The sequence below is a fragment of the Pleurodeles waltl genome, chromosome 10, assembly GCF_031143425.1.
Source record: "Pleurodeles waltl isolate 20211129_DDA chromosome 10, aPleWal1.hap1.20221129, whole genome shotgun sequence".
Classification (NCBI taxonomy): domain Eukaryota; kingdom Metazoa; phylum Chordata; class Amphibia; order Caudata; family Salamandridae; genus Pleurodeles; species Pleurodeles waltl.
The window spans coordinates 950,753,816-950,780,440 of NC_090449.1; the positions used below are offsets into that span (position 1 = coordinate 950,753,816).

Sequence of the window (26,625 nt, forward strand, 5' to 3'; positions counted from 1 at the left end):
ACTTACAAAGTCCATCCCTTGAGTAAAGTACACAAACCTCTTTGATTGACAGTTCAGTGGTCCCACATCACGCAACAAAGGACAATATCCAATCAGAGTGCATTAAATTGTCAGGTTGCAATTATCTGGTATTCTCTGATGTTTGGTCTGAAGTCATGTTCTCTTCCCATGTGAATCCAACAGTCAATTACAACTTTATATCAGTTGCAACAATCAAAATTCTTCCCAGGGTATACAATGGACTTGTCTTCTTCCCGTGTGAAGTACATGTCAATAGAAAGAATTTATTTTGCGTTTAGTCCACAGGATTAAAAGTTCCTGAACCAAGATCATTTAGAAACAAGCCTTGTAAAATTAAATAAAGGAACCATTTACTATTCATAAGAACAACTTAACAGAATAATTTGTGTTAGAAAATGAAGAATGATTCATGACATGACTCCAAAAAAGAGTTCTGCAGGACTAATTATGCTCTAACTTAGGGGTGGGTACGTAATAGAGATTAACACCCTCTAGAACAGGCATGATTGCACTGAACAGATGGAACAAGCACTTACTTGTCAGTATTTGGGTCATGACATGTTTCCTAGATGATCTAATTGGCCATTAATATCCTTTCAAACAATCTGTTACACAAGTATGTGAGAAATGTAGAATTTACGGTGTTTACATACTGATTTTCTGCCCTGAACCAACAGTTACCTCAGCTCAAGAACAATGAAAGTTTTGAATGGAAATGCTTGAAGTAATTGAACTACTGATAAACACTCAGAGCATGACCTGTTCAATAATCATTTTCCCTCTTTGCTATTACAGATAGACACCAACCAGATTCAAATTATTCTTAACTCATGCGACCTAAGAGTGCAGTAAGTTTGGAACTGCTAAGCCACCTTAGGAGAAATATAAGTAAAATCCATGTATGTCTGGCCTGAACAAGAGGCAGACATCCAAACTCTAGAATACAACATTGTCTCTGAATTAAATGCAAACCATTAATGATGTAACCATTAACGTTACAACTTCTGGGGCTTTTCACATAGTAGCACCATATAGGTATATCTGCAAGGCATCATTGGTTTTTTAAAATTGAGAGATCTTAAAATAATAATTAGGACTATTTTTAATGGAATTATTAAGGTTAAATCTTAAAATGTCAAAACGTCTGGTGCCCACCATCTGCACATCTCTTCTTCTCCCTGGGATGGCTGCAGCATTAAACCGGTACAGCTCTATGGGAAGTGCAAATCTTCATGTTTAGCTCATTCATGAGACTGAAGCCCAATGGAAAGGCAACCTCATTACTGACAGAGGGAAAGGGCAAGCTCATCTATAGACAGTGCTGAAACAGGATTTTCCATATTTCAGTTGTCAAGTGTAATCATTAAATAACCCCTGCCACTGCTAGTATGGACCTTTGTTCGCCGACGAAGAGAAATGAGGAGCAGTCATATACATAATCAGTAAATCATTAAAGCCTTTTAAATCAGCCAATAGAGTTAGTGTGAGTTAAAGGGTTTGATTTTCAAAATGTTTGTTTTTTATCTACTTATTCATTAGGTGTTAATCTTTAGATTTCAGCATTAAAAGGTAATATCCATTAATCGATATTTGATTATAAAATAGAACAAGATATTTGCGAAAATCACAGTCAGTATGTAATAATACTACAAACGTGTTCCATTACGGAAACTCTCTACTCTAAATAAAGTGGTATAATGAGAGGAAAGGTGTCAGTTGAGAAACCCAATTAAGAGGTCTGATGATCAATGCACAAGCATAAAGCCTTTGCAAATCAGGCTGGGAATTTATCACAGTCATAAATTAGCATCCATGTAGAATAAGGCTAAATTATCTCTCATGTAAAGAAGGAAAAAATATCAGAGAAGAGTATCTAGTCAGGGTGTTGGGGGAAGAATCCACCCTACTCTAGTAACACGCTCCAATCAGTACAATATCAGCAGAGTCCTAGGAGAAAGTTCACTCCCCATTCTGTCACCAGAGCATAATAGACTTTCAGACATTAGCCTGGAAAAGTTACAACATTGTTTTTGGTCCAAAAACCTCTTTCCATGGATATTTCTTCCTGTTGTTTCATCTCCTCACTGTGGGAATCTTGTCTAATACAAAAAAGTGTCTATTCACTGACTAACAGTAAGCTTCTGAAGTTATATCATCTGACAACAGCTAAGAAAAGAACAGTTGCAATTTCAAAGAGAAGAGAAACATCTTGCATAAACAACTATACATTGTGAAAAACAGGTCTTTCAGTGTTAATGCATCTGTTTCTCATTTAACATGGCATCAACAGTTCAGCACTTTAATCATGTTCAGGCCTATAATATTTAAATATGGTTACCTACCAGAAATTTTGCTTTTAGCATATGTTTTATTTAAATATAAGCTTGTGGTTTTTATTTATATATGTGTTTTTAATAGCAGGTAAAATTAGCACCAACAACAGTCATGGGATGCCGGCCTTGAGATTACCGCTTGAGATGTTGCTTTCACTGCGTCTCATCGGTCTAGTTAGGGTGAGGGCTGGCACCATGCTGGATGCCCGACGACAATTCCAGCTGTGCAATGGCTGGCAGGAGGAGCACATCTCTTCACAGCTTGAGTGCACACAATAGGTCAAAGCGCTGAGGATGGCTAAGAAGGATTATTTTATCAAAAGAATTGAAGAGAACAGTAGCTCCTCAAAAGAATTATTTAAAATTGTCAAAGAGATTGCTCAGCCAAATTGCCTAGTGATTCTTCCCCACATAGGCCCACTGTGAGGAAATGAGAAACTATTTGATGGACAAAATTGAAAGGATTTATTTGTCCTTTGAGACTCAACCATCCTTCGATAAATTTTTATGGGATTCGATGGGCCCTCACCCAGATGACAATACACATCTGGGCGCCTTTGAAAGAATCATGGAATGACAGGCTATAAAGACGATGACAGAAGTCAAATCTGGTACTCCACTTGATCCTCGCATAATTTTATTCATTCTCAATTGATCACCATATTCTGTCCCCATTTTACGGAAATTTTTAACTACAGTAGTTTTGTTTCAGAGGCAAGATATCCAGAGATTTGGAAAGAAGCAGTACTATTACCCTTATTCAAAAAAACAGGAATCAATGTGTCTATTCTTTCCATCTACCCGCCAATATCACTGCTTCCTTATAAGTCCAAAATCTTGGAAAAAATACTGAATAGTCAGTTCATCTTTTTATAAGAGAAACCTCATGAAATTGGCTTACACTAGAAATCCTTACAGTGTTTGTGCTCGTTCTTAAAGAATCAAACACATTCAGTCAGACTGGGTACTTTCACTTCCAAATGTGGAGTCCCTCAAGGCTCCTCTTTGAGTCTATCTTTTTTAATATTTATCTTTCTTCATTAGCAAAAAAGTGTAAGGAAATGGGGTTTTGAGGTGTATTCTTATGCAGATGATGCCCAGTGGATTATTTCACTGTGAGAGAAAACAGACTAAACCCGGGACAAATTGATTGAGTGTCTCTCTGAGGTAGAAGGATGGATGCCAGATCACTGTTTAAAACTAAATAGTGACAAAACAGAGATCCTACTGTTTGGTGGGGCACATTTGATTTGGGACACCTCCTTGTGGCTAGACTCATTTGGTGATCTGCCTGCCCACTCCCAATAAATGAGTAAAAAATCTTGGGGTCATTATTGGTGACTCTCTTTCCATGCAGAAACAGGTCTTTAGCATCTTCATATTTTTGAAAAGGTTATTTAAGTGGATACCAATAGCCTGGCGAAGAACCATAGTTCAAGACCTTATTACAAGCTGATTGCACTATGGCAATGCCCTTTATGTGGGCATGGCTGATTACCTCTTCACGAGATCACAGGTAAAACTCTGCTGCCAAGCTGATTTGTAATAAGGACAGGTTCAGTCTGGCATCAACTTGCTTGGCATCTTTACATTGACTTCCAATGCGAAAAAGATCCAGCTTTAAACTTCTATGTCACGCTCCTAAAGCATTGTATTACACTGGGACTGAAATTATACAGGTTAGTATATTCTGAGATCCCACAATCTAGCTCTAGCCAAAGCAAAACAAATAAGGAAAGTCAGAATGGGGGTTATTAATTTTCTTATTTGGCTGCAGTCCAGTGGAAGTTATGACCTCTTGATCTCCGCCTTACTGACAACCACCTTTGGTTTAGGAAAAAATTGAAAACCTGGCTTTTTTCAAGATAATGTTCTGCCTGCACATGATTTAGCAATGTTCTCCCCTTTGAAAGGATAGGGAGCGTCTTAGTACGGTGATATTCCCTAGGGGATGAGTGTTGCGCTCTATAAGTACTGTAAATCATTATGAGTAACCCAGCTACAATCCTCAAGTCCCTCAATTACTCAAAATAACCATACAGTAGCTCATATAGTAATGCTCTACCAAACAGGCTCACTCATTCACTTCCAAATCCACTCACTCAGACAACCAGTCATTCACACATCAATCTTCTCTTGCATTCACTCACTAAAGTATCCACTTTCTATAATATCCACTCACTTGCCCATCCACTCACACCCACTCATCAGTACACATGATTGTACACTCATTCATCCATTTCCGCTCATTCACCCATCCATTTATGAATACATTCATTTGTTTACTGAAGCACTACCCACTCACATGCCCACCCACACACCCATAAACCCACTCACTTATTTGTCTTCTAATCCATCCCTCCCATGGTAAATCTGCTTATGCATCCACTCACCTAGCTATGTATCTACACTCTTAGGTAGCTGCTCTTCCAGCCACTAACCCACTCATACAACTCATCCACTTTCCATTTTCCATTCAACAACCAATGCATCGATCTTCTCACCCACCAACTCACTCAAGCATCCACTCATTCAATCAATCAATTAATCAGGTTGTTTTAGAGTGTGGCTAGTCACTCATAAAGGTCTCAAGGCGCTAAGGGGAGGGCAGTTGCAGTTCAGTCGAATAGCCAGGTCTTGAGGTCCTTCTTGAATTGAGGCAGTGAGGGTGATTGCTCGAGGTATAGCGGAAGGTCTGAGCAGTGAGGTAAGAGAAGGATCTTCCTCCAGCTGAGTTCTTGAGAATCCTTGAGGTTGTGGTGCGGACCCGTTGGGTGGAGTGGAGGTGTCTGGTAGGTGTGTAGAAGGACAGGCGGTGGTTGAGGTATGCGGGTCAGATGTTGTGGAGGACCTTATAGGAATGTGTGAGGAGCTTCAAGGTGATTCTTTTGTTGATCGGGAGCCAGTGAAGGTCTCTTAGGTGAGCAGTGATGTGGCTGTGGTGAGGGATGTCCAGGATGAGTCTGGCTGAGGTGTTCTGGATTGTCTGCAGTTTCTTTTTGAGTTTTTGGGTGGTGCTGGCATAGAGTGTATTGCCCTAGTCTAACTTGCTGCTGATGAGCCCCTGGGTGAATGTGTTCCTGAACTCGATGGGGATCCATTTGAAAATCTTTCGGAGCAGGCGGAGCATGTGAAAACAGGAGGATGAAATGGATTTGATTTGTTGGTTCAGTGAGAGCAAAGAGTGGAGGATGATGTCGAGTTTGCAAGTGTGGTCTGTGGGTGTGGGAGGAGGGAGGTTGCAAGGGGGGAGGGGGGTTGAGTTGAGAGCCACCAGGAGCCGTCCCAGGTGGAAGGGGTGGAACCTAGAATAAGGACCTCAGTTTTGTCAGAGTTGAGTTTCATGTAGCTGTCCTTCACCCAGGCAGCGACTACCTTCAGTTGTGGAAGTTGCTTATGGCTGTTGTGGGCTTGTTGGTGAGGGAGATGGTCAGCTGGGTGTCGTCGGTGTAGGAGACAATGTTGAGTCCATGGTTTCTGATGATGTTTGCAATTGGGGTCATGTGGATGTTGAAGAGGGTGGGGTTCAGAGAGGAGCCCTGAGGAACTCCACAACTGATCTTTGTTGGTTTTGAGGAGATTGGTGGAATCCTGACTCTCTGATTTTGGCCGGTGAGAAAGGAGCTGATCCACTCTAAGGCTTTGACACAGATGCCAGCGTCGTGGAGTCTAGTGCAGAGGGTGTGGTAGGAGATGGTGTTGAAGGTGGTGGAGAGATCCTGGAGGATGAGGGCTGTGGTTTTTGCCTCAGTCGAGGAAAGTGGGGATGTTGTTGTTGCTGCGAGGATTGTGGTCTCGGTGCTGTGGTTGCTTCTGTAGCCTGATTGGGAAGGGTTCAGTATGTTGTTGGTTCCGATGAACTCAGTCATTTGGGCATTGATGGCCTTTTCGATGACTTTGTCTGGGAAGGGGAGCAGTGAGATGAGTCTGTAGTTTTTGAGGTCCGTCAGGTTGGCAGAGGGTTTTTTCAGTAGGGAGTTTATTTCTGCGTGTTTTCAGTCTTCTGGAAAGGTAATGGACTTGATGGAACAGTTGATGGTGCAGCTTAGTTTGTGGGCGATAGTGGCGCTGGCTCAGTTAAAGATATGGTGGGGGCATGGGCCCAGGGGGGCACTGGAGTGGATGGTTTTCATGATCTTTAGAGTGTAGTCAGTGGTGAGGGTGGTCCAGTTGAGCACGATGGCGGGGAACTGGAGCCTTTGGGTGTGGTGGTTGCTGGTGGGGTGGGTGGGTCTTGGGTTTCCGGCATTGGTGTTTGGTGGACGTGATGGTGAGTTGGTCTTCAGAGACCTTATTCCAGTTCCTGAGTGGGTGGCAGTAGGCCCAGTGGTGTTCAGTGGGTTTGGTGAGGGAGAAGTGGATGCAGTAGTGGTCTGTCCAGTGCAGTTTGGAGGTATGGGTGATGGAGATGTTGTTGCTGGCGGAGCATGTGTCCTGCTGAGTCACAATCCTATCCATACTTGAAAAACAAAATTATCAATACAAAAAAAACACACTTTCACATATTTAAAGAAAAAAACTTTTTTTTTGGCTTTGCCCATTGTTGTTAGAATTGAGTCCACTTATAAATAAAATCAGTTTTGAGTTCACAGTGATGTTTTTATTGGGCCTTCATGCTTCTTACAATGTTCATATTTGATTACAAATGTCACATCCTAGAATGTTTTCCACCACTTTGTTGTACTGCTCCACCACAAATTCCTGCCAGAAATTACAATACAGACAAAACTATGTGCCCCAAATTCCTACCCTTCTGCAATCCTGCAAACACAGCTGCACAACCCCTTACGAAATAAGTAACTGACAGATGTTTAAAATGGGTAACTGTTGGTAACATAACAGATATAAATGCATATAGAGTATAAATAACTCAATGTAAATAAGTGAACATTTCTGTGTCTGCATGAGATGAAATGCAACAACCTTCTCCACTGCGTTAGTACAAAATAATAGGCAATAACTAAGAACATCAGGAGTCACTCTTTCTCTTCCTGAGAAAATATAAGCAATGTATATTGTTTTAAACATTAGCTAGATTATTTGGCAAATTAGTGCAATATTTATTGTAGATGTGTTTTTATTGTTTCAGGGGCTGTCTTTTGTGAACAGCCATTTGGGCCATTCCCACAACGTTGCAATAGAATCTGATTTAAGTGTCCAATCCGGGAGGTTAAAATCAACATCAACCATACAGTTGGTAAGTTAGTTCAATGACTCTTTTCTAAGTAGATTTTTTACCATATCTACACTTGTGTGCATATTGAATTCTTCACTTACCATAGCTCATGGACTTTGCTTGAAAACCAGTAACTTCCTATTCACATGTAGAGCATTTGCCAGGCAGTTGCATACTGAAGTGCCTTTTCACTAATTCAATCGCTCACTTAAATTTGACCTAAATTGCTATTAAAGCAATTATAATATATTATGGTAAACCAGAGTGAGCTCCCTAGATAGTGGTGAACTCCCCCAAACCTGCACGTTTATGGCCTTTCTTAGACTTTTGCAAGGCACATTCTGTCCTTGATACATTCAAAGATTTAGGGCCTGATTATTGTCTTGGCAGACAGGGTTACTCCATCACAAATATGGTGGATATCCCGTCCACCGTATTACAATCCCTTTATATCCTATGGAGATTGTAATATGGCGGATGGAAGGATGGAATATCAATCACGTTTGAGATGGAGTAATCCATTTGCCAATATTGTAATGAGGCCCTTAGGGCCCTATTATGACTTTGGCGGTCCCACTGCAGGGAGGACACCACCATCATGCCGTCGGCATCCCCCCGTTGTGTTACAATGTTCCCACTGGGCCGAACATTGTATTATGACATTAGGGCTACGGTATTGGTCTCGGCTCCCCTAAGGGAGCCGGGGCCAATATGGTAGTACACCAGCACCCTCAGAATGGTCACTTTATATTGAACATTCAGTAGAAAAAAACTGTGACTCCTCCAAAATGTAATGAGGCACATATTTAATTCCAACAGAAAGAGAGCAACTTCACTGTATTTATTTTTTGTATTTCAATTAACAGAACCTTTAAATTCAGTTCACAAGCTCCTCAATTTTTATAGTAGTTTGCTATTATAAGCTATTCAAGTTTGGTGATACAAAAAGGTAAGAAAAGATAAACGTAAAATGTAAAATTATGGGATAACAGTCCAAAGCATACTTGCCTAACAGTTGGTTAAATAACATTTCTCATGTCCTTTATACCAAGTTTTGTTTTAACAACTTTAACATTTTAGTTGGACAAAGTTGGCTTTAATAAAATCACAAACCACTGAGAGGTGATTTTAAACGCAGTAGCATAGCTTGTTATTAAATGGTTTTACTTGTCAAAAACATTTACCAAGCTTGTTGTGTGCACAAATCTATCTCTTAAGACATCATCGATCATTTTACATCTCACCACATAGAGTCAGAACAGTTCAAACTGTTTTCAACCAATTCCACAAACTTTACAGAGTGATTTCCCAGAGCTTATTCTACGCATAATTTAGAATTTTGAGTGGAATATTGGAAACTTTGCACCAGAAATCCTAGTCCTCAGTGAAAAGGGAGGTTCTCCTTTTTTCATGCCAATATGACATGTGCAACGTCAGAGTATTCTCCAAAAGAGCAGATGTTCCACAGTCACAAGTCAGAGTATGATATATTATGTCATAGTATACTGTGTTATCTTATGTCATGTTATGGTATTCAAAAATTGCCAAATCACTGTTGCGATATTTCAATATCTCAAAATCTACCATTAATAATGACATAGGTAAGAATGTTGGTTGTCAATAGAGAATTGTCAGTGTGGCCAATGCAGATGATGTGATTGCCTAACTGAGTGCATGCCCACATATATCTTTCTTTGCTTTTCTTGTACGGCACTGAACTTCTGAATGTCAGGCAGCACAAACAAGGTAACATTGATGTTAGAATTATGTAATTGGGCATAGAATTCCCCCATAATTTAAGTGTGTGTGTGTGTGTGTGTGTGTGTGTGAGATAAGGGAATCTTCTCATAGAATCATGCTATCCATGAAAGTAAAAGAATAAGGTTAAATGGAAAATTGTGCTTGCTCCTACATCCTAAGGCAGTTTTATTTTCATGGTGTAGACATTCTGCATACATTTGATAGGAAGGATAGGGGTACCCCCCTAGGAAGCATGTGTTAGGAAAATGCGTTATTGGTTGAGGGGGTGGAAGCCCCACACAGCCAACAACCACAATCATTGTCTGGGTGAATCACAAAAGTAACTAAATTATTGTGTGCTTTACCCTCTGATAGCTTGCCACAGAAGCAGTAGAGGCAATGTGTAAAGTATTTATGTGGTACACAAACAGTAATAAAGTAAAAACACAACTTAAGACAAAAAGAGTAAATGTTAATAAATAAAATGATACCAGAAAGACAAAAATCAAATCAGTAGAACCAGAGATTTTCAATTTTGAACTTTTAAATCCAAATAGCACCTAAGCGCACAAAGCACTACTTGAGGTCTTCTGGTCGTGCAAGATCAGGGAAAAGTCACAAGTTCAGGCTTACGAAGATGGAGCATCGGAAAGTGGTTCTGTAATTTCTTGTCTCCCTTCCAAGGCTCCACAGTTTCTCAGGCAAAAAAGGCTTGTGTGACGCTTTTGTGTGTGTGCTGAGGCAGCTTCCTTGAAATGTAAGTGGGGCTGTGCACAGATCTACCTCTCCCATCCTGCTAGGATGGCCCTTCCTGCTAATTCCTAATCCCCCTTTTGTGTTACTATCTGGAAGGAATAGACAAAGACCAACTGCCAGCTACTCCTAATCAGGTGACCAAGAATACAGGCTAAAGGCACCAAATGGTTAGGACATGAAAATGCCAACTTTCTAAATGTGGCATTTTCAGAATTGTTGACTTAAAATGCAACTTTACAATTAAAGAGGATTTTACATTACATTCACTAGACCCCAAGCATTTCCACCAGTTCCCAAACAAGAGTTATGACTTATTAAATGGAATAATGTAACCCAATTTTATCCAATGGGAGAGGTAGACCTCACAGTATTAAAAAAATAATTTGTCAGCATTTCACTACCAGGACATCTAAAACTTGAATGTAAATTCCCAATATTTTAAGTACAATGCACACTACCGTATGGGCTGTTTGGGGCCACCATAGGGGGCACATATGTATCCAAAAGGGAGTTTTAGGCTTGGCAAAAGGTTTATTTTGCGAAGTCAAATTAAACCTCCACATAGGCTGCAATGGCAGACCTGAGACATGATCTAAAGGGCTACTTAAGTTGGCGCACAATAAGTGCTGCAATCCCACTAGTAGCATACAATCTACTTGTCCTGGGTATTTGATGTAACACGTTACTAGAGAATTAAAGTAAATTAAGTATAACAATCCGCTGTAAGCCAGTTTTATCATGATTTAGGAAGTGAGCACAAACACTTTATCACTGGTCAGCAGTGGTAAACTGCGCAGAGTCCTAAGGCCAGCAAAAATGAATTCAGCAAAACGGGAGGAGAGGAGACAACAAGTTTGAGTGAAGAACACTCTAGTCTACTCTAACATCCACCAAGACAAGGATACACCTGTGGCTTAGGACAATCCTGGGGTCCAAAGGCTCAACAATGTCAATACCCACCCTTTCTAAGAGTGTCCCCACTAGATGCAGTAGATGTAGCCAGGCATTCTGTTTTTCCCATGACTTCCCACTAGCCTGATAGGTGGGACAAAACCAGCACAATGTGTCTGAGGTAATTTCCATCCAGTGCCCATAAAAGTTGCTAACTAAACTTGCAAGGGTGTTGGCCTACCCCAGATGTCCTGGTAGGGATTGCTCCAGGCCCAGGAACCTTGGACTCACTATTGAAGGAGATCATTCTCCAAATAGATCAGGTAACCAAAGGTGTCGGCAGTTTCCCATGCTTTAGCCTGCTGCGTAAGGCTGTAAAGAGTAGATCACTTTCTTTGGGCTTTGCATATTTCTGCCTGGGATGCACCCTTTAACTTGCCATTACAACAAAATGGGTAACCTAATAGACCATAGAACCTGGGTATGATCTAGTACAAACAACAATGTGGTCCGAACGGAAAAAGCAAACGATACTTACTTAAATGGAAAGCAATTCTCAGGGAACAAATTAATTACTCATACCCTAAACAAAGAAAGGGAGAGAAAAGAAAAGGAATAACACCAAAGCCATGTGTAATCCAAAAATGCAAGAAATAATCCTCTACCTGCTGGACTGTGATTAGGCGATTCATTACTAATGCAGACAGGCTGTATTCAGTTACCTGCGTTCACTTTGACTTATATCTCATTATTTTATTTGTAAATATTCACTTTATGTCACTTTGCATGAACACTTTTTCTAGCACTATTAAATATCACGGAGCAACCATGGTATTTTGAAACTTGTGTGTATACATATTACAGAATACTAATATATGTAACATTTTGCATAATACATGGTTCTGTTGTTATTCCTTTTCTTTTCTCTCCTTTTCTTTGTATAAGGTATAAGTAATGCATTTGATCTCTGAGAATTTGTTTCCATTTGTGTAAGTAACTTTTGCATTTTCCCTTTGGACCACATTGCCCTTTAACTTGCCAGCAAACCAGCTCAAGTAGGTCTCACAGGGCAGCAATGTCCTCCCCTCTATGTTGCAGGGAATCATCCTTAGGCTCTGCTTCTTCCTGGATCATGGGAGTTTTAGGAGCAGGTTTCCCATGCCCCCTGCCCTTCCTCTTTTTGGCAGGTACCTGATGCAATTTTCCAGGCTCAGGGTCCTCTTGACTTTCCTTCTGGCCTCCCACACACTGTGTGGTTAGGTATACCCACTAGGGCAACCCTAGCATCTTTAGGTGGGCCTGGAGCTCCACCTTCTTTCAGACGGTGTACTCTATGTCTTTATCAAGCTGAACAATCCCTGGACATGGCTGAATTCACAGCTACCTTTAAAGGAACCTGAGACACCCTCATGCCATATTCAAAGGGGTGACTCTTGTCTTTATCAGTTATTACAACCTGGTGGAATACAATCAAAATTACCTGCCCTGAGGGCACCAGGTGACACCTGACAGTAGTCATACTGACTTCTGTGTCTCTCAGAGACTCCAATAAAATCCACTCAAGACTGATGGGGCATCTTTTGGCTGTCCCTGAACTTCTTAAGGGTGAGTCCATATTTGCTGAAAAGGTTTTCCTTCATCATGGGGTATTTCATCCTGTCACCCTTCCCTAGGGCCAACAAATAAACCTTCCCATTTGTGTGTATGTGCCTCCAAACATTGGCTCCCTAATGCTTCGGTGGGACCAAGTGCATATACAGAGCTACCTCACAGGCCTCAAACTAGCTGTCTATGTTGTCCCCCATCCCAAAGGTAGGCACCAAGGGGCTCATTACGAGGTTGGCGGGACGATTGTTGGCCTGCCAGCCCCAAGGAAAGGAGCCTGTTACAGAGTTGGCGGTCTCCCCCCCAGGCCGATTATAAGGTTCCCACTTGGCTGACCAGCGGAAGCCTCTGAAATCAGAGGTTTCCATTAGTCAGCCCAGTGGAAACCATGTGGCAGCATTGGCCTCGGCTCCTCATGGAGTTGAGGCCAAGTTTGTTGCATAAAGTGTGCTCCCATCACTCTCAGAATACACACTGTCTACCATAGCAGACAGTGTGCATTCTGAGGGTGCTGGGCAGTGGGACCCCTGCACAGTCCACGGCATGGTTGTGGGCAGTGCAGAGGTGCCTCTGAGGCCCCAGCACTGGGTATCTGCCACCATTTCATGGTGGGGGTCCTGCCATGAAAAGGCTGGCAGAAACTGGACTCGTGATCCTCATGGCAGCGCTGACCTTAGCGCCGCCGTGGCTGAGCATGACTCTGACCGCTGCTGAACCTTGTTCCTAGTGGTGGCGGAGGTCCAAGTACCAGGGTCATAATGCGACGGTCGGACCGCCTGGGGTGCAGCAGTCTGACTCCCACCGCAAGGCTGGTGGTCTCAAGACCTCCAGCCTTGTAATGAGGCCTCAAGTCTTTAGGGATAAGGACTCTTTTTTTCTCCATGGGAAACTGGCAGGTCACTGACACAATTGTTGCTTGACACTGCAGGTTGTTTGGCTCTTAGCTCCAGCTTTTAAAAATTCACTCCATGAGACTATATGATTTTTCTCTCTTACAAGGATCTCTTAGCCTTCTTTTGTTCTAACAGCCTCCTTTCCAGGCCCAATCTCCTTTCCTCCAAGGCTCTCTTGGCAGCAGCCTCCTCCTTGGCTGCCTGGAATTTCAGTTTGGCTAGCCGCAGCTGAAACTCTCTCTCAGCACTACTGTGCTCTAGTTTCTCAGTGAACAAGCTGGTGGGAGACACACTGCTCCTGGCAGGGGGCCTTGCTCCTGTAGGTAGGTTTTACTCCTCCCCTTAATGCAGTTTGTGGTCTGCGGTCATGCCATCTCCTTCTTCATCCTCCTCTTCTTCCTCCACATTCACCTCCTCATCCCCATTTTTCTCCCAATCTCTGACTGCAGCCTGCATCCTGCCATCTTCCTCTTGGGATCTCAGAAATATTTGAAGGTTAACTTTTGTGGCCCCATTTCTCCAAGGATAGCCCCATCTCCTTGTAGAGCTTCCTCAACCAACTGTCATTTTGAGGTTGTTAATGGTGCTAAGCTCCAACATCTAGCAGGTGTTACAGGTGGAGCAAATGTGAGTCGGTAATTGAATCTGGAAAAGGGAAACAACATAGCTGATCGAGGAGAGTTCTGAAAACAATTGAATCTGATGTCAGAATATTTATAAGGGATTTTCAGGCTTGCACAAACACAAGTTCCGGATACCACCACAGCCACCGATGTAAGAAATAGGGTTATTAGTTGGGGGGGTGGAAGCATCACTCAGGCAGCAATCACAGTCATTCTCAGGGTGAATGACAAATTCACCAAATTAAACTGTGCTTAACCCTCCAGTAACTTGGCACAAAAGCAGTGAGACTTAACTTACAAGCAATGCGTAAAGTATTTCTGCAGCACACAAAGAGTAATAATGTTAGAACACAACACAAGAAAAATTCCAAACCAATTTAGAAAAATAGATTAACGTTTAATAAACAAAAATATAATCAATAGAACCAGAGATTTTACATTTGAAGGTTTCAAGTAAAAATAGTGCTTAATACCAAAATAAAAAATAATAAATAGTGCTTACGGTCATCTGATCACATTAGACCAGTTGAAACTCACAAGTTCAGGCCAACCGTGATGGAGGCCGGGTTGGACACAGGTTAGTCCTGCTGAGAAAGTTACCTTCTAAGTCCAGCAAGAAAAGTTCCATTTGCAGGGGAGAAGGCCACAAGGAGGTGGCTGAGCATCAGGAACAGCTGTAGCATGAAGAGTAGGTTGGGCTTTGTGGACAGTTGCCACTGTACCATGAAGAACTGGTCAAGAGGCTCTGCTGGTGGTTGCTGTAGCTTTGTGTTGGTGATCGTCGCGGTATGCTGTAGTGCGATGCATAGGTGATGCTGTAGTGCGATGTGTGCCGATCATCGCTGGCGATCTCTGTTGGTATGAAGAGCAGGTCTCACCATAACTTCACATTGGTGTTCGTTGTAGGCGACAGAGTCTTGGCACAAGTGGGGCTATTTGCATTCATGAGGTACCCACAAACTTAAGAAGTTTCACCTTTTTATTTAGGAGGAGCTCTCACAGACGACAGTCAAGGGTCCAGCACCTACTGGGGCACCTCTTAGGGATCAGGACTCAATCCAGCAAAGGCCAGCAGCAGGGCTCAGGCAGATTAAATTAAAGCAGGACAGCTGGGCAATTTCAGGGAAGTCTCTGAAGCTTGTTGTGTCCCTGTAGCTCACACAGGAGGTCAGCAAACCCAGAGCAGCCTGGGATGAAGGAAAGAAGGTCAAATCTTCCTTCTCAGACAGCATGGAAGCCCTTCAAGCTGCAGGGTAGTCTTCTGGCTGCTGGACAGTCTTTCTGCTGTATCTTCCACAGTACCAGAAGTGTTCTTATAAGTGACTCTGGCGGTCCAGTATTTATACCTAGTGCCAGCCTTTGTGTGGAAGGGCTCCCTATCCTACCCCTCTCCTTCATCTGGTTCTGGAGAGTCTTCCTCTTCCCCAGGTGTCAGATTAATTTGTGTGTGCAGGAGGCAAAGTCCTTTTGAGTGTAAGTGGGTCCGAGTAGAGCCCATCTCTATCCTGGCAGGACTGCCCATCCTATCCACACTTAAACCCTCTTTGTGTTACTGCCTGGACGCAATACACAAACCCTACCAGCAGGCCCAATCACGGTCATGTGACTCAGGTCACTTGAGTTTGAGTTTATAAGTTTGAGTTTGAGTTTCTAAGTTTGTAAAGTGCATAGCTACCCTAGGGTACGTGAAGGCTCCAAGGAAGAACAGAAAAGAAAAATTAGGTCAAAGAATTGACAGCAAAAAGAATTGTTTTTAATTTCTTCCTAAATGGGAGCTCGGAAGCCTCGTGTCGAAGCTGTGAAGGAAGGGAATTCCATAGCCGAGCGGCTTTCACAGTGAAGGAGTTCCCTCCCCAGGATTTCTTGGATCGTGCTATAAGAACTTGACGGGAGGTAGATGAGCGCAAACATCTGGCAGGAGTGTAGATGGAAAAAGAATGTCTGAGAAAAAAGGGGCCCCTTTCATGTAGCGCTTTATGGACCAGACATAGGGATTTAAATTGGATACCTTGTTTTATAGGCAGCCAATGAAGTTTTACGAGCGCTGGTTTGGCAGATAGATTCCTAGATAGATTGATAAGCAGTCTAGCTGCGGAATTCTGCCCAACTTGAAGTTTCCTTATCACGTAGTGTGGTGAACTGAGGAACAGAGAATTGCCATAGTCAAGGCGGGAAAGAATCAGTGCCTGAACAAGGATTCTTTTAGCCCTGGGTGGAAGAAGATTCAAAATCTTCCTAAGGGATCTCAGAAGGCCAAAGCACATAGATGAGAGCTTTTTGGACTGGATTTCCATAGTAAGTCGGGGCTCAAGCCAAAAACCAAGGCTCTTGATATGGGTCTTTGGAGGAGGGAGATTACTAAAAGCCTCTGAATAAGAAGTTAAAGGAAAAGCAGGAGGGCCATTACCTACAATCATAACTTCGGATTTTCCATCATTAAATTTCAGTTTAGATAAGTTCATCCAGTTAGCAATGTCTGCAAGACAGCCAGAAAGACTGGCGGAGGAGGACTGCCTAATGCTGGAGAGAGATACTACTAGCTGAGTATCGTCAGCATAGGTAACCACAGAAAGATTATAGGGGGAGACAACCTTCGCCAAAGGGGATAGGTAAACATTAAATAGAGTTGTACTCAGAAAAGAACCCTGAGGGATTCCACCGGTTAGAGGATAGATATCGAAAAAAAGAACAATCTAAGACTTGAAAAGATCTTCCTGTGAGAGAAGAGCCACGACAGAGCAGTACCTCCTATCCCCATCTTGTAGAGTCTGTGAGAAAGAAGGTTATGGTCAACAGTATAAAATGCTCAAGTAATATAGTAGCTGCATTGCCATCTTGATCCAAAAGTTGCCTGGCTGATTCAGTGACTGCTAAAAGAGCAGACTCAGTACTATGCTGGGCTCTGAAAACCATCTGAGAGGAATCCAAGAGTTTCTGGTTCTCCAGATGACTTGTCAGCTGAAGATTGACATGTTTTTCCAGGACTTTTGCTAGAATGGGGAATGAGAGCAATTGGCCTATAGTTATCTAACGAAACGGGATCCAAATTAGGTTTTTTAAGGAGGGGTTTAATGATGGCATGTTTAAAAGGCAAAGGCAAAATGCCTGAGGATAAGGAATGGTTTAACATTTTTGTCAGAGGGGGAACAATAGTATCTGAGGCCAATAGCTAGATAGAAGAGGGGGCCGGATCAAGAGGGGAGCCAGACTTGATGCTGCGAAGAAAGTTAACAACCAGAGTGTCTGTAAGGGGTTGAAAATCATTTAGTGCAGTACATGGGGCCGAAACATCGGTTAACTGGAGGTCCATGGATTCTAAAGAAGAGAGCGAGGAGAATGAAGAATATATTTTAATAATTGTATCCCGAAACTGGGTGGCAAATGAGTCGCTCTGTTTAGTAGATGCCTCTATAGGGGAGTCAGTTTGAGGAGCCAACGTCAATTCCTTGAAAATCTGGAAAATTGGTTTATGAGAGTTAGAGGATTCTTCTATTTTCATACTATAGTATGTCGCCTGGGCTGCTTTAATGTTCTGATGATAATATCTAATAGCTTGCCTGTAGGCTTCTTTAGAAGAAAGACTATAGTTCTTTCTCCAGATTCTTCCAAGTTTTTTACAGTTTTTTTAAGTTGTAGCAGAAAAGGTGAGAACCATGGGTTAGATTTATGGGTGGGCTTTTTTAATCTAGTCTTAATAGGTAAGACAGAGTCTAAGGAAGTAAAAATCCAGTTGTTAAATGATTCTGCAGTAATCAGAGATGAATGAGGAGCGGTATAGAGCGTTTTATGCCACTCCGTGGGGACTAACTTGGACCAGATACGTCCCACTGTTTTAGTCTTAATATAAGCATCCAAGGTGTGGTTATATGAGAGAGAAAAGGACATGAGATAATGATCTGTCCAGGTCAGGGGCAAAGGGGTCAAGGTCCTAAAATCAGGTACGTTACTAAAAATAAGATCAATAGTATGACCTTTAAGGTGAGTGGGAGCAGTGGAATATTGTACCAAGTTCAAGGCTGTTAGGGAGGCTAACAAGGATTTGGCGGCAGGACAGTCTGCATTCTCGGAGTGAATATTAAAATCTCCGATAATGGTCAGGTTGGGAGATTTACAGATGAGACTGGCTACGACATCAGGTAGGGATTCTAAGAAATTAACACAGGAACCTGGGAACGATAAAGAAGAATACCTGAAAAAGTGAAAGTAGGCGATAGATATAAAGAAAAAGTCATACTCTCACAACCTGCGATATCCAACTGTGAGGCAACACATTTGATTGCCCTCTTATAAACGATAGCAATACCACCCCCTCTTATGAGGGGTCTATCCACATGAATTATAGAATAAGAAGATGGTAAAGACCGACAAATATCAACAGATGAATGATCTGTCAGCCACGTTTCGGTAAGGAAAAGCACGTCAGGTTGGAGATCTGTTAATAGTGAGTAAATATGTAAAGAGTGTGCTGGTAGGGAACGACAGTTAAGCAAGAACATTTTGCCCAGTTCCTGAGAGGGGTTCATGAGAGGAGGGGAATTAATAGGCTTCCCACTTGCAGAAGTCACAAATGGGAGAAGAATATGCAAACTTTCAAAAAGTTGAATTTTTCAGAGCTCTAACTCATAATTCAACTTTATCATTAAAAGGATTTTAATTTACAATTCATTTGAGTGTAAATAGCATATAATTATCTGCTCGTAACCGAAAGTTCGTACTTATTAAATGTAATAAGATAACCTAGTGTTAGTCAATGGGGGAGATAGGCCTTACAACAGAGAAAAGTGACTTAGGAGATTTTCACCGTCAAGACAGGTAAAACATATCTGCACATGTCACAGTTTTTAAATACAATACACTCCACCCCATGAGCCTTTCTGACCTATGTTAGGGTGGCTTATCCGTTTTTGAAAGGAATGTTTAGGTCTGACAAAAGGTACATTTGTTCATGTCGAACTGGCGGCTTAAAAATGCACTACAGGCTGTAGTGGCAGACCTGAGACATATTTTTTAGATGGCTCCTTCAGTGAGAGGCACAGCGAGTGATGCATGCCAATAAGTTACATTTAATTTACAGTCTCTGGGTACATGTAGTACTGTAGTGTGGTTAGTTTTACGTATTCATTGCGCTTTAGCTTCAGGCTTTAGGCCTTTGTGCATTTTGCCCTGAATATATTTTATTCATTTGCTGACAGCTTAGAGCCTCTGTGCACTTTGCTCTACATGCTTTTTATTAGGCTTCGTACTGTTATTTTTCAAATAGCCAGTTCTACGGTGTTGTTTTTTATTCATATCATACTGTTTTGCCTACTTCAGCACTGGAGTTCTCCATAACATATTTACTCTGTGCTTCAGTCAAGGATACAGTCTGGTACATTGCCGATAGACGTGGTAAGAGTTTAGACTTGGCATTCCTGCGTAGGGACATTTTGTGATCACGATGACATGTTAGTTATAAAATCACTTCCTTGTCCCAATACACGCAAGAGGGAGATTCCGACCAGGGAACCACAACTTGACGATGACTGCCTAGTTGAAGATGCTGAACCAAGATCACAGGTCTTTGCTCAGGTATGAGGGCTGATGTATCCACAGTGATTCTAATAGGCAAGCTAGAAGCTTAACATGCTGTGCTCTAGACAAAACAAGCAGAGGGAGAGTAGAAACTGTTTGACAATATGATAGCTTTGTTTTTATGTTTTACTCTCCTGGTAACTATTACAATCCTACTGTGTTGTATCGTTCTGGTTATTGCTGCTCACGCCTTAATATCTAAAATACAGTTGTTTTATTAAAACATTATATAAAACTTATACTGTCTTTGTCATTTGTATATGAGATCATATTGGAAATAAGAGAGTTGGTTTGGATCTGAGTAACCACGACTTCCCTGAGAAGTTCCAAAGATGTCATGCGCTCGGCTGCCAAATCATTCCTTCCACATGGGAGAAATGAGGCACTGCTAGTTAGCCGGAGCAAAAAACGGATTTAGGGTGACAGAGTTCTTTACACGTGGGTCAGACTCAGTCCCCCACACCGTTATCGATCCTGCTACCTAGAAATCCAGTAGTCTCATTTAGAATAATGAGAGCCCACGCGACATGGCGCCGCCAATGTTTGGTCTGGCTCTAATGATTAGGTCCGACTGACTCTCTTGTTCTCATATATATTTTGACTCCTCGGTTCCGTATATGGAGACGTCCGTGGGGCTGAGGGTTTCTGCCGCCACGGCACAGGTGCTTCCTATTGCTTAGTGGTTGGTTGTTCAAGCTTGAACTTTGAAAGGAAAAAACCCAGATATTGGTGTGCCTTCTCTGACCTGCAGCCGTTTTTAATAAAATGGCGAATCCTAATGTAGTGAACATAGCAATTAATATGCGACATCCGCTCACGGGACATCTGTTGACACATGGACTGACAGTCCAGGGGGGTCCAGTCACTTTTGTGGTGGACGCCCATGCAGCCTATAGAACGGAACTTTTTTATTCTTGGGTCGCATTTCCAGCAGTGGATGGGGGAACAAATACTTTTCACGAATACACAGTTGCGAATGTCCCTGGACAATACAGGGCTTACGCTTATTTAGAAATACCTCTATCTTATCAAGAACACCATAATTGGCTTGATGGCGCCCTCCCACACTCAATAGCACAAGTTAGGTTAGGTCCACTGAGTAATGATGGTCCTACCTGGCCTTTATTGGCTACATATACACCACATCCTGCGGTTGCTCAGTTGGCAGTGGTTGAAGTTCGTCGTTTATATACAGAATTAACGCCTACATATAGACGATTAGTTCAGTTTGTGATGCAGACATTAAATACGAATGCAGGCTGTGGTTCCGGGTATTAATCCGGCCACTGTACACTCAGTTATGGGTAAAGTACCGGCTAAACGAGAGGAGACTCCGTTTTGGCTGGCGCAAAAAATTAATACGCTGGAAGCAGTATTTCCCCATACGGGACCTCAGGATAAACATAGAATTTTGACGATGTGTTTGCCGTACGGGATGGTTCCTCCGGTGGACCTTTGTAATACCTGGGGCACGGTGTTTGCCGCGCTCTACACTACGGCACACGGTACACTGACATTAGCTAATTTACCGGACGTACTTAAACAGATTCAGGATGAATATGGGGCTGCCCCTGCCTTGGATTTGGGCATGCAGTTGCTGGGCAATTTTGCCACAGTTTCTTCTATTATTTTGAGTAATCTCAAAGGAGAGGCAGTAGCACTAACAGTGCGTATGCGTCTTCGGGATGTTCCGCTGCTTAATCAGGAGCGAGAGCTTCCGAGAATAATAGCGGAAACATATTCTAGTATTTGTCGTGATAGCCTGGGGGCTAGGCCACAAAAACCCCAGTTACAGGGTAAAAATAATAAAGATAATGCTAAACAGCAACAACCTGAGGGTTCAAAAAAGCGCTGGGAAAAGAAACAGCAAACACCTAAGGAAGATGGTGGGCAGTCTCCGCAACCGGAGACCCCACAGAATAAGTATAATCTCAGGAATAGGGATACTTTGAAGACGCCTGATAGATATCAATATACTGATACACGCCAATCTCGTTCCTTTCAGGACTCCTCGGAAAAGAGAAGTGAGAGTGGTGGGCGGTCAGAGCGGAGGACGGAGTACGTGAAACCGAGACAGGATTCACAACGCTCGGCGGAGGTTTCTATTAAACAAGAAGAGAAACCGCTGCAACAGAAACAGCAATTTAAAAAGAAGAAAGTGGCAGCTGTCTCAGTTAGACATGCCGCTCAAGAAGAGAGTTCTCTTGACGAACAAGACATGGGTGTTAGCACTGTTAGACAGCGCGGCAGAGGTCACAACAGTTCACCGGAGTCTTCTAGAGCATCTGGAGGTGAAAGCAACTGATGACTTCATACAAGTCGAGACGGCGGATATGCATGTCTCTGATCCTGATAGAGTATATGAAGTGACTCTGCGATTGGAAGGGGACATTGACCGTGTTATAAACGCCATTTTGTGGGACCATGTGGTAAAATCATATGATGTTCTGTTGGCCGAACAAGATTGGCCACCTGACTTTGTTCGCGACTGTCCAGTTGGGGAGGAGGTTATTACACCTTCCTTCTCACCACTTGTTCCGAGAGAACTCGCGGAGTCCTATAGTAAATCATGGGCTCTAGCACAGGCTCCCGCCTTGTATAGAAATAACGTGGGGTGGGACAGGCAATCACCTTATCATGTAATTCCGATAAAGGGCAAACTTCAGCCACAACCGCAGTATCCTATCAAATTTGAAGCTAGGGCATCGGTTAGAAAAATTCTTACACAATTGGAGTATCAGGGTGTAATTGAGCCCTGTGTCTCGCTGATGAATAATCCCTTGTTTCCGGTTGCTAAACCGGACCATTCATATAGGATAGTGGTGGATTACCGACATTTGAATAGTCATACACGCACATATGCAATACAGAATTCACATAGCGCGGCGCTTATGAATAATATAGTGCGTAAAAAATACAAAACAACATTGGATATCTCAAATGGATTTTTCTGCCAGAATATAGCGCCCGAGAGTCGGGACTATACCTGTTTCAGTGCGTTTGGCTCTCAGAAAATGTTTTGTCGTTTGCCTCAGGGGTATAAGAATAGCCCAGGACTGTTTTCGGATCGTGTAACTGAAATGCTGCATGAGTTCGACCCTGAAGCATTATCATATGTTGATGACATATATCTGACAGATGATGAGATTCTGCAACATCTAAGGCGTGTATCGCGCATTGTTGTGGGGTTTGCTGATATTGGCTATAAGTTTAATTTTAAGAAATCAAAGATTGCCTTCCTCAGTGTCATTTTCCTGGGATATGAGTTGTCGAGTGAGGGCAAGAGCCTAGCGCCACATTTTTTGGAGAAATGTGCTTTATTGCAGCCTCATAATACGGTTCGGAAGCTCCAGTCATTGTTGGGGTTTCTGAATTTTGGCAGAACTTACGTTCCTGATTATGCAACGCGTATAAAACCCTTATACGAGTTGATTCGCCCGAATTTTTCGAGTAAATTTTGGACGATTGAACATACACACATACTGCGAGAATTACAGAGTGATCTCTTTGCAGTTAAACACTTACACACACAGGACAATAAGACACATTTAGTGATCAGGGTGATACCTGGGGCTGTTGGGTTTACTTATGTCACCTTTAATGAAGGGGAGACTGTCCCGATTGCATACAAGTCTCACTTGTATTCTGCTGCAGAGCAACGTTTTGCACAAACTGAGAAAATTCTCACTGCAGTACAGATGGCTGTTATTAAAGAAAGACCGCTGGCCCAGGGTCAACGCATAGTTGTCGTTTCCCCGGTTCCGGCCTTAGAGGCTGTTACAAAAGCGAGTGTTCCTAATTCGAAAGCTTTACACCCGCGATGGATACAATGGGCTACGTCTTTGACAGCCACTGATGTAGATTATGTATTTGACCCTAAACTACAGACTCAAGAATTTCTTCAATACGAAATAGAATACCCTGTTCCTGCTGGTACGTTGCCTATTGACCAATATGAAGTGGTCATGTATACTGATGGCTCTGCGCAACCAGCGGTTGGGACTAAACAACAGTATTCTGCTGCATGTGCGGTGGTGAGCGGCACTATGGAGGGGGAAGTGTTCTGCCCCCAACATACTTATACTACTATCTTCGGAGATTGCACGGCACAGCTGGCTGAGCTCAAAGCTCTATTGTTAGCGTTGGAGCACGCAGATCCGGCACTTTTAACCTTGCTGGTCTGTGACTCCTACTACTGTGTGCAGTCTTTCAACGAATATTTACACTATTGGAAGGTGAATGGGTTCAGAGATTCTAAAGGCAGCACTATTAAGCATAAAATGTTGTGGGGTAAGGTTGCGGATCTGAAGGAAACGCTTCCTAAAGTCCATGTTGTGCATACACTTGGACACCAGCGCGTTGGAATACACGTTGCTGGGAATACTTTGGCTGATGAAGCCGCGAAATCGGCAGTGGCTGTCGCCACTGTGGCCGCAGTGACTCGTTCGAGTTCCAAACCAGACACAGAAATTTCAGCTGCCATAAAAGCTACGGCTGATGGCACACCCTTTCCTAAAGGATTTCCTTCAAAATATAGTTACTGCTTGGATGGTGCGCTAAATGCTACTGTTACAATTCCAGGCATTGGTGTACGTGAAATTCCCAATAAAATTGAGAGACCTCGATTAATTTCTGCAGCACATGAGGGGGTGGCTTCTGCACATGCTGGGGTGGCTGCCACGATTTCACTATTGCAGGCTCGTTACTGGTGGCCTGGTCTCTATAAAGAGACGAAGCAGTATGTCCTTTGTTGTGACGTTTGTCAACAAATTAAAGCATCGTCGGCAAGACGCCCGCAGCAGACGCCCCTTCTGATTTCAAACAAACCATTACAGTGTGTGTACTTGGATCATTGTGGTCCGCTGACACCAGATAGTGCATACAAATATATATTGGTTGCTGTAGATTCGTGCTCCAGATTTGTATGGGTATGGCCACAACGCTCGGCTGACGCTCGCACTGTTATTACAGATTTGCGCATCTTTGTCGATATATTTGCAGTCGCAGCTTTTCATTCGGACCAGGGCCCTGCTTTTGCCTCTAAGGCATTCAGGGACACCATGGCTTCGTTGGGGGTCCAACTCCAATTCTCCTCTCCATTTCATCCCGAGGGAAATTCTGTCGTGGAGCATTTAAATTGTGATTTAAAGCAGTCCTTAACGGCCAGAGTTATAGGTACGGGTCGTGGTTGGCTAGCCCACCTATATGGAGTACAGAGAGCACTTAATAACTTGCCTAGAAGGTCACTGGGGGGTCGTACTTCATATGAGTGCCTGTTTGGAACACAAATGTATATTCCTGATCTAGATGGTCCTGGTGTGGAGGCGGCAGATACGCCCTTTGACATAAATGATCGTGTCACTGTTTTGCAGGATTTACAACAATTCCGTGAAGTTAACTCTTCTGCCAGTGCTGCCTCCTCAGGAATTAAGGATGAGCCAGTAACACCTACTGGTTGGATACCCAGGATTGGGGATCTAGTGCGTGAAAAGGTCGCAGTTAAAAAAGAATTTGTTCCTTCTTATCGAGAACCTGTCCCTGTGTTGGGGGTGAGCGGCACGAGAACTGTGATTTTACCGCCGCTGCGAGGGGCCAACGGAAATCGCTCTGTTTCCATTGATAATGTCAAGTTACAACATGTGGCCGATTCTGCACAGCAGACCAAGAGGGACACCCAGTAGTTCCGGAATCCCTCTCACTACTGGGGAAGAGGTCCCGCTGCAGGTGATTTTCACCGACACTGTTTCCTCTCCGAGCTTGGGGAGGGTGGATGATGATCTTGCGATTGTTCCACCGACGGCGATTAATATGGAATCTTGTGATCAAATTGCTGTACGTTCTACTAACGTTTCTGAACATGTGGTTTATAGCGTGCCACGGCGAGAGCCTCCATCTGCTTCTTCTTTCACAGTTGCACCTTTTGCTAGAACTGCTTCTGGCTGCTTCAACGACGCTGATAATGATGGGTCCGGCTCCTCGTCCTCGATGTCTTCTGTCCACGGTCCACGAAGGCTGCTGGGATGGCTTAAACGAACATATTTTGTTTTTCCTTGGAACTATTTTTGGCTGTTTTTGGCCGTGATGACTATTTTATTATGGTTGGGATTTGTGGTTACTTTTTTTCTGATAATACATGGTCATTTTCTTCCTGATCGATCTGACATTGAGCACGTGTAGACTGTGTTAAAACCGCATTTTTCGTCTCATATGGTTCGAAGAGACTTGTCCACAGTGAACATTTCTGCTATACCAGTTCCAGATGGAATTGTGTGGGATAAGGTAATGTTTGATATATATGGTCCCACTGAATTGATTCAAATACCGTATGTCCTCAAATTATCAATGAATGATATTGTTATACCTGGTATTGTTTCTGATGATTGGGATGTGAAGACAGTAGATTCTATGCTAACGGATTTGCAATATTATACTGTCTATGACGATGAAGATGCTTACCAGTTTAGAGATAATCATGGTGACATGTTTTGTTACAACTATTATGGACACCACTACACATTGGATCCAGAATGGTACGCTTAACACTTCATCGTTACATCCAGGCGGGTGGTTATTATGGCCTGCAGACACTAATATGTGTCATCAACGTTTTGTCACCTCTTCAGGGGGGTTCAGGACTAGTAGGGCAGACCCTCGTTACGTTTCACCAGAACATGCTGATATTATAACTACATACAGTGTGGGGAAGCTTTGTCAGCAATGGTTGAAGTCGTCCACGCTGGATGCAGTTAAGTCACATCTCATGTTACTGTCTAATAATACTGATTTGCAAGATTTTTTGTCAGGTCCCAAAGTACCACGGAAGAAAAGGTTCTTATACGAGGTTTATAATGAGATTTGGAAGCTTTCACAACAAGAGGCTGCAGCCCGGTTGAGGCAGATTGATCAAGAAAATCTGATGCAGACTTTGTCTGTTGTTGATAATGGCATGCATACCCTTTCTGAACGTGTTTACACGATTGACAGCATTGTTTCCTCTGCCATTGACATTATTAAAT

At 42.8% G+C, this 26,625-nt stretch overlaps 1 protein-coding gene across 1 annotated transcript in view; it reads left to right on the forward strand.

The window, feature by feature from the left end:
• SLC39A12 (solute carrier family 39 member 12) overlaps positions 1-26,625 on the forward strand; it is a 340,836-nt gene that overhangs the window by 255,675 nt on the left and 58,536 nt on the right. Inside the window, exon 9 of the mRNA XM_069211762.1 lies at positions 7,444-7,551. Coding sequence (XP_069067863.1) covers positions 7,444-7,551 — 108 coding nt within the window. The remainder of the gene's footprint in view (positions 1-7,443; positions 7,552-26,625) is intronic.